This window comes from Thamnophis sirtalis, unplaced genomic scaffold (genome assembly GCF_051295495.1).
Source record: "Thamnophis sirtalis isolate CommonGarterSnake01/CBP01778 unplaced genomic scaffold, rThaSir2_p1.2 scaffold_5, whole genome shotgun sequence".
In the NCBI taxonomy this organism is placed as follows: domain Eukaryota; kingdom Metazoa; phylum Chordata; class Lepidosauria; order Squamata; family Natricidae; genus Thamnophis; species Thamnophis sirtalis.
Window position 1 is genome coordinate 58,834,000 of NW_028261385.1, and position 12,734 is coordinate 58,846,733.

At 34.1% G+C, this 12,734-nt stretch overlaps 1 protein-coding gene across 1 annotated transcript in view; it reads left to right on the top strand.

Moving 5' to 3' along the window:
* The window catches only part of CHSY3 (chondroitin sulfate synthase 3), a 69,174-nt gene extending 58,944 nt beyond the window's left edge, over positions 1 to 10,230 (top strand). The window contains exon 3 of the mRNA XM_087715882.1: positions 5,191 to 10,230. Within this exon, the coding sequence (XP_087572008.1) occupies positions 5,191 to 6,753 (1,563 nt within the window). The 3' untranslated portion in view covers positions 6,754 to 10,230. The remainder of the gene's footprint in view (positions 1 to 5,190) is intronic.
* The last annotated feature ends 2,504 nt before the right edge of the window (positions 10,231 to 12,734 follow it).

Consider the following 12,734-nt stretch of genomic DNA (forward strand, 5'->3'; position numbering starts at 1 on the left):
TGTAGTTGACTTGTAGTGATTTTGTCAAGAGTGTTCAATTGGTGTGCCAGATGCTTTTCGATTGGACCCCAGGCATCTATTGACACTACTTTCTTTTGTCACAGTCATCCTACTTCAATTTGCAAGTCTTTGTATTTTGTGTTTTTTTCTAGTTCTTTTTCTTCAATTCTGCCATCTCTGAAAAGTTCCAAAAACATGCATTAGCACTAGTAGAGTCAGAGATAATTTTGGCATAGAAGATTAAGCCTAATTTAATCCCACCCTTGAGTGATCCTTCCCATAACGAGAGAGGTCATAAATCTTCCTTCCCATTTGCCACTCCTAATTTTTAATGGTTCAATTTTCATAAAAATATTACATTAGCAAATTTGGTATAAATTATCCTTTCAATATGGACAGTGATTATGATAATTAACATAAATATCAAGACCTTTAAAGTAAAACAAAGGTTTACAAAATTGACTTATTCAACCAACGCTAAAATGTGTGTGGAATTTTTTTTAAAGTAGCTTTTAATGGGTTTTTCTTGACTAGGACTGAATAACGAGGCTTTTAGTATTTGTTTATGTACAGCATGTGAGAAGAAGAGTGTTTCTGTTGCATTTGTAGAGAAAGTGAGAAGCTGTGGTATTAAAATTGAGAGAAGATAAAGAGATGATAAGAAATTAATTTGTGGGACATCATTTGAAGGGATTAAAAGATCATAATTTTAATATGTTGTTTCTGGTAGCTGGTTTCTGGTAACAAGAAATTATTTTACTTGTTTAAAGTGTGTGTGTGTGTGAGTGTGTGTGTATATGAGGAAGATAGGCAGTTTTTAAATTGGATAAATAAACACTGTTATTTCTAGTGTTCTTAATGGAGTTTTGCTGAATAAGATTGAATGATTAGGCTTTATTATTTGCTAATAGATAAAAGATGGGATGAAGAGATGAGATGAAGTTGAAATACTAGAGAAAGTGTTTGTACTTGTCTTGATGAAGATGGAAGTCATTTCTTTCTATAATTTTTCTTTGGTTTTAATATATTTTTATGTATATTAATTTGTCACATATTAATTTGAAAATAGTTGCAACTGCAAATGATTCTGTATGTGTGCTTAAACAGATAATTATGTTTGTAGCAGTCAGGGTTTTTATACATAACATTCCCAATATTAATTCTGGATCACCTTTTACTTTATCAAATTGATTATTCCAATTAGTATTGCTATTGCTGTTTCTGAATATTGTAAGTAATAGAATATTTGCATTTAGCCATGAAGAAAAGTGGTAATAGCACACTAAAATTAATGAAAGTGGAAACCAATTATCATGAATAGTAGAATATAAAATGTATTACAGTTAAAAAATAAAATATATGTTTATAAAAACTTACTATAAACTTCTAATGTGCAGCTTAATGAGTTATCCTGCATCCAGTTTTTTTCAGCCTTTCCAGGTAAATCAGACACGAAACACAACCAGATGAGTTAATTTTACATCATTTTAAGCTTATATTGAAAGAATCTTATGCCTGAAAGCACAAAACTCCTGCTATTTTCTTTATACTCCAAGAAAAAAGGGAGGATCCTTTCTGAATCTCTTCCTCTGTCTATTATCCAGCTGCAGGGTATGCCCTCTCTTATCTGACTATTCCCTAGTTAGCAGTACTTCATCCAGTCTCCCAAGGTCTTTCCCACATACCATGGTCCATGACAGTGTAGGGGTTTTTTTAAATGCAAAAGATACAGTGTAGCTTACTGTTGCAATTAGGGTGGATATCATTTAAATCATGATTTAAATCACTAGTAAAAAGGCTTGATATAAATCAACTCAATTTATATCATAATTTTTAAAGAGCAACTGTCATCTCTCTCCTATAGCGGCTCTGCCTCTGATCCACTGTTGACTCACCGAGAGTCCCATTCACTTTAATGGGACGGCTGGTGATGCTGCAGTGAGCCAACAATGTGAGAGACATGGCGGGCAGCAAGTGAATAGGTGCCTGCTAACAGGCACTGCTATGATGGAACTGAAATGACAGCTGCTCTTTAAATATAAGGACTCATTCTTGCTGGTAATTAGAATCTTTAATATTATTATTTGCAAACAAGATGCATGTTTCCTATTTAGCTTGCAGAGCTTGGATTCCTTGAATGAGTTTACCAAAACTGTAAATATTTCAGAATATACAACCTCATGCTATAGAACTAAGCTCCATTTCATGCTGAATAAACTAAATTATTAATGTATCTTAAATAAAAACTATCTTTAGATAGATTTTTACTCCAAAAGCATTTTATTAAAATAAATGTTATACAAATTAAAAAATCTGATTTAACATTTTAAAAAATCTGATTTAATTTTTAAAAAATCTGATTTAATTTTTAAAAAATCTGATTTAATTTTTAAAAAATCTGATTTAATTTTTAAAAAATCTGATTTAATATTTTTTTAAATCTGATTTTTTTGATATATTTTTTTAAAAATCATTGATTTTTATTCACCCTGGTTACAATGTGTTTCACTTCATATAGCAAGAATTTTCAAACACTGGGTGGCAATCACAAGGAACACAAACAATTTTGAGGAGATAAAACTGGCTAAACATGGATATGTTATCTTTTTGTCAAGCCATTGCCTTTGTGCTCACAGTAACAGCCCAAATCCATTCCTGTGCAACCCCCAGGACTATGAAGCTTTCCCCTCACCTTACTTTTCCCCTTCTCCATCAACGGTGACATGTACTTCTGATTCTTGTTGTGGTTCCAGACTGGGGAAGAGAGAAAGTCTTGGATTAGTGGCATAGGGCATGGGATTGTGTTTGGAACAGAAGATTTGCTTGTTTGTCCATGATTTTAATGTGTTAATTATAATGGGTGTTTTTAAAAATTGTTCTAGGCTTCTTAGAGTGTGTACATAAACAAAAAGATGAGGACCTACAGTCAATAATAAAAAAATATTTAGAGGATGGATTAACAGGACCTCAAGGTACAGTTTTATAAATGGACTTGTGAGAAAGTAGGAGAGGATACAATGAGGGAAGCTAATGAGAGGAGAAAATATTACTATTTGTTATGTTTCATTATATTACTAAGATATTAAAAAGTGCCTCAGGCATATAGAAGCTGTTTTTAAGCTAGTGCATTCTGTCTATTGTGCAGCTCCCCTCCCTCTTTTCCCACTAGTTATCAGTATCAAATAAATGGGGTTTTTTTCAGCCTCTATGAAGCATGCAATTCCCTGTCTGATTTCAGTTTTAAAAGTTTTTAGTAATGCATTTATGTTAATTATGGAGTATTTTCATCTCATCTCCTAACAAAAAGCTATGGCTGTAGAAAAGTATTATGGCAATATAATTAAAATTCTTTTAACAGGAACACTGTAATAGACATCTTGCCATGCTTATGTTATTTTAATTGGATGTTTAGCTCTAGGGAAGTTTATAAGTTATTATAAAATTTTAATGTTAATAAAATTAGCTAAGAGGAAATTGCTCTTAATTTTATTGATTATGCATTAAAGACTAAGGCCTTATTTTATTGTATCTAACAATAAAAATAGTTTAGTAAAATAGCAAGGAACACTGTCTGAGATATTATCAGGGGCGAAAAAATAGGTCCACACCCAAAGATTCAATTAAGCTAATTCATTGCTAAAAGCCTATGCACAGGAATATTCTTAACTAATAGTCAGCATTTGATTAGTGTTAGATAAGGGTCAACGGCACACAAGGGGAAGTTGGTTTAGTTTGCTTGCAGCTATGTAGGAATTCTACGCTGATCCCCTTTTCACTCCCATCTCCAGGTTCTGCTATTCCTTCTACTACAGATATTATTTAAAGTAGGTACTTGTTCTTCGAAATAGTGCGCTAATTAGCATGACACTAGTTTGTCTGAATTAGCTCTGAATTAATCCAGTATAGTACAGCAGATATTTCCGCCACAGTTATCAACCTGTAAGTTGCCTCTCCTCGAACCAATGAAATGTAATAATGATACATTTAGGCAGATTCAATTTACTGCTTTCATCAACAATGTTATATGTATTTTCTGTAATACAAATATTTCACTAGTCCTAAATATGCTGTCTCTAAGATACACAAGGGAAAAAAAAAATATGAAGGGTGGTGATGGCTTTTTTATGGGGTATTCTGGGCAACTTTATGGTTGGATTTTACTCTGCACATTGGAATAAAATGGCATCTCAGTTGATAAATATGAAAAATAATTAAAAAGGTTTCTAGGTTAAATATTCTTATTTATGACTTTTACTTTAATATTGATTAAAAATGTAGGAAGCTTTTCAGTGAGCTGTATAGTTTTACTTTTCTGTTCACTGCCTATGTTATTTATATTACTACTATTATGAACTATTATAAACAATTTCCTGTCAGAATTTTTTTCTGGTTTGTTTTAATTTTAGTTCCCCATGTAATTTTAGGAAAATATCTTATTATCAGAAACAAAATATGAGGCATTCTTCTGAATATCTTGACTATAAACACAATTTTTTAAAACAGATTGAAGTTACAAATTATTTTGTTTTCAAAGTATTCACTTGATTGAATATTCGCCTTAGAGCAGATGGACAATTTCTACCATTGACCATATTTAAAAGTTTATACTCTTTTTAAACTTCTGATATATCTTTAATTTCTTTGTAACTAAATTTATAGTGCTAACATATACTCACATTCCTCATAGGAATGTTCAAAATATGTTCCTACACTTCTGAGGTTTTTGAACCAATCCATCTACAAATGTAATATTATTTTGGTTGTCTACTCTCTGAAATTCAAGCATTTTTATCAAGAGTTACATAGGATCTAGAACAGGGGTGTTAAACCCACGTTGTCATGGCGGTGTCACATGATGTATTGGGATTTTCCCCCCTTCACTAAACCAGGCATGAGCATGGCCAGTGTGTGATATATCCGGTCCATGGGCCAGGAGTTTGACAGTTCTGATCTAGAACTTAATGAATCAAGTCCGCTATATCACCAGGTGACGTCTGTTTCTTCTGTCCCCATGAAGCATGTGATTTCATTAAAAAAATGTAGGAATGTGTTTAGATTAATTATGTTGTATATTCATCTCATCTCCTATGCTATAAACTCCATAATGAATATATTTATGCTTGAAAGTTAAATTGACATGGTTTAGTTAATAACTCCCTGATACCTAATGCTATTCTATTTTTTTCCTAGATGCAGCAATTGTTCCATGAAAACTATGAACGCAACCGGAAAGGTTACATACAGGATCTTCACAACAGCAAAATTCACACTGCAATTACGCTTCATCCAAATAAAAGGCCAGCCTATCAGTATAGGCTTCATAACTACATATTGACCCGTAAAATTTCAGAATTGCGTTACCGCACCATCCAGCTCCATAGAGAAAGTGCTCTCATGAGTAAGCTCGGTAATGATGAAATAAGCAAAGAAGATCAGCTTCTGGGAATGACGCCGTCGTTCAGTCGTTTCCAGCCCCGTGACAGGAATGAAGTCATTGAATGGGATTTTCTGACTGGAAAGCTCCTTTATTCAATAGCTGAGAATCAGCCACCTAGACAAAACATTAATAACATCCAGCGAGCAGCATTAGATGACACTGTAATGCAGGTAATGGAAATAATCAATGAGAACTCTAAATCTAGAGGAAGGCTTATTGACTTCAATGAAATTCAGTATGGATACCGCAGGGTTGACCCTCTGCACGGTGTAGAGTATATTCTGGATTTGCTGCTTTTATATAAAAGGCACAAAGGAAGAAAGGTGACTGTTCCAGTTCGGAGACATGCTTACCTTCAACAATTATTTAGTAAGCCTTTTTTCAGAGAGGAAGAAGAACTGGATGTGAGAAGCGTGATGGAAAATGAGCCGAGTGACACACAATCCCTCTCTCTCCTTTCTAATTCTCTGAAGATGTTCTCGCCATTTAAAGACACCAAAGAATTAAGGGAAAGCAATACCAAGAAGATACACATTCTTGTCCCTCTCACAGGAAGATACAATATTTTCTTGAGATTTATGGAGAATTTTGAAAAGACTTGCCTTGTTACAAAGCAGAACGTGCGGCTGGCGGTTATTCTCTTTAGCCCAGATTCTAGTCAGGAGTCCAGTAAACATATAGAATTGATCAATGCATATCGCAATAAGTATCCAATGGCAGACATCACTGTTATTCCTATGTCAGGAGCTTTTTCAAGAGGTTTGGGTCTTGAAACGGCTTCCTCTCAGTTTGATAATGATACGTTGCTACTATTCTGTGATGTTGACCTAATATTTACTCCTGACTTTCTTCAGCGGTGTCGAGCTAACACCATCCAAGGAGAACAAGTTTACTACCCTATTATTTTCAGCCAGTATGACCCCAAAGTAACCTATGGAGGCCGCCCTCCTGTGGACAGTTATTTTGTTTTCACTAAGAAAACAGGGTTTTGGAGAGATTATGGGTTTGGTATCACTTGCATTTATAAAAGTGATCTTATAAATGTAGGCGGATTTGATACTTCAATTCAAGGTTGGGGACTCGAGGATGTAGACCTTTTTTCTAAAGTGGTAACTTCTGGCTTGAAGGCATTTAGAAGCCAAGAAGTGGGAGTTGTGCATGTGTTCCATCCAGTTCATTGTGATCCCAGTCTAGAGTCTAAACAATACAAGATGTGCTTGGGGTCTAAAGCAAGTACATTTGGCTCTGCAACGCAGCTAGCTGAAATATGGCTAGAAAAGCATTTAGGTCTTAGGTATAATCATACTTTCTCCTGATATTTTAACTGGGACTGGCTTCCTAGGAGAAGTTTACCTCATTGCTTTTCCATTTCATCATTGCATTCTTAAACTTCTCTCTGTCTTCCAAAGGATTTGTCTCTGACCTTTAACAAACTTCTATTAGGAATATTGGAGACTCCTGCTGAACTGATGTGTCTTTCTGTTCGTGATCCATAAACTGAGTGAAATCATTGCAACAGGACAGTTGCACAGATAACATCCATCACTAGGATCACATCAGAAGAATAGTCTCTTTGGACTTCAGGATGCAATATTAATCTTGATTGTGTCTGTCAAACTTAATGTGATACAAATATTTTTCAGTGAAAGTATCACAAAAGTGCTTTATGCTTCCTCTGGGAAAGAGACTCTGGCAAACTTGAGTTTTATAATTTATATGAGGACTGAAATAAAAACTATTCTTTATAATTTTTAAGTAATAAATAATGGACTCATCTATTTTTTAAAATAAAGGAAAAATACATTTTCCAGGTGCAATGGTACTGGCTACCAAGACCCTTAAACAGCATATCAAATTGACCTCTTCGGTACTCTGCAAATGGACTGTATTTTTTTTCCCGAAAAAACATAGCTTAATCAGATATTTGCATATGTTGAAAAGGTTACAAATCAATCACTTTCATTTGCTGGTAAGAAGAAATCATGACACAATATGATTATTTATAATAAAGAATAGGCATGTGATCTTGTGTTTTCTAAGACAAGAATATTTTGCTTTGTTTCTGTTTAGATTGAACGTCTAATATATACATAGTTTTCTAATTCCTTTCATAAGACTGCACTTGTTACAAAGGGAAATCAAAGGGTACTTAATATTGTCTTTTTATAATTCTGTGTTAATATTCATATTATGAATCTATTGTTGTTAAACTTTAAAGAAAATGTAATTATTTAACTATGAAAGTACTATTGCTGGTCAAAGTTCTTGCAAATATATTTATAATAGTGAAGATATATAGAAAGTGGAATGTGTTAGGGTTTCCTTCTCTGTAAAATCCAAAAATTCCAGAAAATATATTATGGATAGTAAAAAAAATTGGATGGTTATGTTCTGTTAAAATGAACACAAACCATAACCATATCATCATTCATATAGTGATTTGATCAAATTTATGACATGTAACTGTAACATTTTTTTTTGAAAACCTGAAACATTCCCAAGAAATATATGTTAATCCTGATGACCAATATAATGTGATCAACTTTAAAGAACAAAGCAAGCATCTCTAAATAAATAATATCTGGTATTTTTAAGAAAAGGTGCTAAAATGTATATGTTATAATGGCCACGATAGAATCTGAACATATTGCCTGAAACATCTAATGGAATCCGCAATTCTCACAGTTTAATTGGCAGCATGCTCACTTTGGCAGTATATATACTAAACTAAATTGGGAAAGAACAAGAGATAGGTATTCTGAATAAGAAATACTTGTATCTTATTCAATTTTCTTTTACAAATAACAAGAATAACCATGGCAACCATGGTAACCCTGTTTCAGAATTAAGATTTTATTAACCTAGATTAAGTACAGTAAGAAATACATATTTAGTGATGAACTCAATAGGTTTAGAAATTCAGCACAAAGCAACAGTCTTTTGACCATTACACCAAAGATTCTTCCTAGATGTTATTTTTCTTTTGTATATTCCTTTTTTTCACAGCATGTTACGCTAGTATTTTCTTGTGACAGTGGTAATTTCTCTCATTTAGATATGACTCCCAGCAGTGTTCCAATTCTGTATGCCACATTTATACACAGGTATAATTTCATGTCACACCTATGTATGCATGTAAAAATCCTACTGCTGTATAATTAGTCCTGATTCAAAATTATATACCGCAAATTTTTCCCAGATCAATTGCAATTAGCATATTTTATTTTTATGATTGGGTATTCTACGGTACCAACCTTAGTTGTTCTCTTTCTAGCTTCATTGCATATCTGCTGTAGCAAGTTAGCTACTATTTTTAGTTGGCCCATTACCTAATATTTAATGTATATGTAAGATGAAGTTTGCATATATTCTCATATTCATAATTAGCATATGGAATATCAAAACTATAATAGGAATTTAGAGAGTCAATTTGGTGTAATGGTTAAAGGTGCAAGATTAGAAGCTAGGAAACTGTGAGTTTTCGTCTTGCCATAGGTACAAAGTCAGCTGGGTGACTTTGGGTCAGTTTTCTCTCTCAACCTTAGAAATAAGGCAGTGGCAAACTATTTCCAAAAATATTGCCAAGAAAATAATGTGGTTGCCATGAGTCAAACCTGACTCATAAGTCAAATAATTAAGTATACATGAGGTGTGCAAAATAACCAACAACCTATTTTATCTTCACAAATGAGGTACTAGGTTATCTTATAAGATAGAGTACAGGCAAGCAGATTTTAAGGTAAACAAATAATTTGGAGTGTTGATATTACCTATGGCAACTCCTTAAAATGTACCTCCAGAACTTCTCTGTCAAGCACTGTGGAAATCAGAATATCCAAGCAATTCAAATGAGTTTAAAGATTTATTTCAAGTTTATGCTGTCTACAAAACAGCCAAGCTGTCAAGGAATTCAGTGGAATTCAAGGTAGGCTGGAATTAGTTCTCTTGTGGGCACGAAGAAACTCATAACTGATAATGCCTTTGACCCCCTACGTCAGGCTCAGCCTGATCATCTTCTACAACCATATTCCCAACAAAAATGGCTGCTTTAAAAAGTTGCAAGTAGTTGCTATGCTTGTACCTTAGCATACTCCAAAACATCTTTTTCCCATCAAATCCAGAATACTGCCTAGACCTATCAGGTTAAAGAATACTTATTACTTTGGGACTTAGAAAGACTAATGAAAATTTAAAAAATTCTGTCTGAATTTGTTTTGTAGTTATAGAGTGACATGCACAACTACTTGTGAAAACCAAAACCTTGTTCCCCAAAATGTGTATTCTTACTACATTGTCATATTGTAATTTCCTTTTCTATATAATTTTTTTCCTTTATCTGTTGTTTGGAACACAGATATTTCTTGTTAACTTGAAGTTATTAAAATGTCAATTAACTGTATTTGAAGAAGTTAAGCTCTCCCTGGTAATTTCAAATGCAAAAAATCATGAGAGTTTACCTTAACTCCTTGATAAAAATGTTGAATATTTGTCCATAGCCTTAAAGTAACATGGTTTGCTCAGACAAAATTTCAACATAAAGCATGAACTGAACTTGATGACTGTACAGGGAATTCTGTGTAAAAAAGGACTTGCCGGATCGGGTCCTGAACTGAAAAAAAATATGAAATGTCAATTCTTATTCTTTAGAGATATTTATTTAGTGTATGACCAATTCATTTGTTTACATGATGGATTACTTTGTTGTAAACTGGATTATAAATGTTTGTTATAAAATATTGTGTTGTCTTTGGAATAACTGTTCTCATATAAATTGTGTTAGTTGATTTGTGGCAGGAGTACCATTTTAATGATGACATAATCATAATGAATGCAATTTTGCTGTGTTCGAGTGAGCAGGAACAGTGCAAAGGAACTCACTGGTGTTTATTCTGGATTATCAAAGTGCCTTACAAGTACACTCCCAATGAATTATACTCACTGTTAAAACATTTTACAAAACAGATCAAATAATGTATCTTTCTCCCTCTCCCTTTTCAAACAGATAGGAAGAAATGAGATTTGTTCCTTTTTCTTCTTCAAACATGACTGTGCCATCAAACCAATCAAAAAGCCATACACACTCACGGCTTAGTCACACTTAGTCACACTCCAGACCATTTGGCCAAGGAATCCTATCAAACTAACCCCATTACTGCCCAAATGTTGCTGAAATAGTTCAGATGGTAAGTTTTACATACATACATATACATACATACATACATACATACGTATGTATGTATGTATGTATGTATGTTCATCATATGGCCAGCATGAAAATATAGAATGCAATCATCTTCCCACCAAAGCGGTACCTATTTATCTAGTTGTGTTTGCATGTTTTCAAATGCTGTGTTTGCAACAGCTGGGCCAAGTAATGGGAGCTCACCAGGGGTGGGCTTCATAAATTTCAGCAACAGGTTCTCTGCCAGTTGTTGGGTGGGCATGGCCATGGTGGGTGTGGCCTAGTCGGCCTGCACCACGGTGGGGGGGGGTTAATTTTTGCCTTCCCCAGGCTGCAGAGGCTTTCCTCGAGCCTCTGGGAGGGGAAAAACTGCCTCCTCTGGCGCCCTTCAGAGGCTGCAAACAGGTCCATTTGCAGCCTTCCGGAACTTCCAGGAGATGCATTTTCCCCCTCCCTGAGCCTTCGCATGGGTCCTGCACTTACCTCGCATCCAATATGGGTCACGTGGAGACTCCTGGGAGGGGTTGGTGGGTGGGGCCAGCCAGGGATTTGGAGGTTCTCCAAACCGATCATAACGTTAGCTACGGGTTCTCCCAAACCCGGGTGAACCCATAGCTCATCTGGAGCTCATCTCATTATGCAATACTCAAGTCTCAGGACCAGGCTACCAGCTTTCCAGCTCAGAAGCTGAGCATCTTAACTGCTGAGCCATCATGATCCCTCAGGGTAACATAAAATAACATAACCTACTTTTAATCAGGACAGCACTTCTCATTTTACATAAAAGCAAACGCCCAAATTAAATAAGGAGATTTCCCCTACCCCCTTTTGCTAAGACTTCCTTTTCCATAATCCTCTCGTTAACAAAATTCCATGATTCATTCTTCCACTATGGCATTCCAGGTTTTTTCTTACTTTGTGGCTTATATCCCTTCCTCTTTACCACATTTTTTTTAAAAAAAAACATATATTTCTGGTCTTGGCTTAAAGGTATCTGCTTTGCTGAACAGTTTCTTGTTTTGTTGCTGATAGTTTCCAGTTGCCTACCACAATAGTTGAGCAGTCTCATGAAGGTTATTACTTTATTTGCTTCCTTCCCTGGCTCAGTCAGCAATCCCTTTAAATCAGGGAATTCCAAAACCAACCCTTTCTCGGTTTCAGAAATAAATGTTGTCAGATAAGGCTTAGTTCCAGCACAGAAAAACATCATCACGATTAGGTTATTTTCAGTAGGGTGGAATTTTTAATAACATGACTACTGGTTTAATAATTGTAAATTCAACTTTGCTGGGTTGGAATGCATTAGTTCTGTGTTATTTTAAAGACCGCACCATTTCTATATTAAAATCTGTAGGTTTTTTTTCAATGTATTCTAATGTTCATCTCTAATATAAATATTAATATTTTAATCAATTTAATCAAAATTGCCAAATTATGAATTTATTTTCCAATAAACTATTTTAAAAATGAATTTTAAAAGGTCCAGTGTAGTAGTTAAAGCATTCGGCTAGAACCATGCATTCTAGTCCTGATTTAGGCCCCAAGCCAGCTGGATGATCCTTGGATCAGTAATGTCTGTCACCCTTAGGAATAAGACCACTACAAATTTATATGTACACACACACAATTTTATTAAGAATTTTGATTATAATAGTAAAATCTAATATATATTTAAAAAGAATAGAAAGAAGTAGAATGTGCAAGAAAAAATAAAAAAATAAAATAATAAAATAAAGGGAAAAATAAATAAAGTGAATTCCAATCTATCACACAAGTTTAAATAAATTTAAGAGACTCTTTAACTCCTTTAATCTTATAAACATGTCTTCATTTCATATCTTATCCATAAACAAATCCATAAAACACAATCTTTTCAGTTTCAGTCAACAGAAAGTCCATAAAGGATAGCCAGAAATAATCAACTTTATATTACTTCCTTTTGTTTCAAACAGTCTTACTCTTTAGTTCATTCAGATGTTGCAATATTTCATTTACTTTCATTTAGTTTGCATTTCCCTTTTACATTTTAAAATTTTAGCCCGTTTCTTTTTTAGATCCAGTGAACCATCCCTTTCTAAGCTATTATCTTGGTCTAAATTTGTTCTACAACTGCTA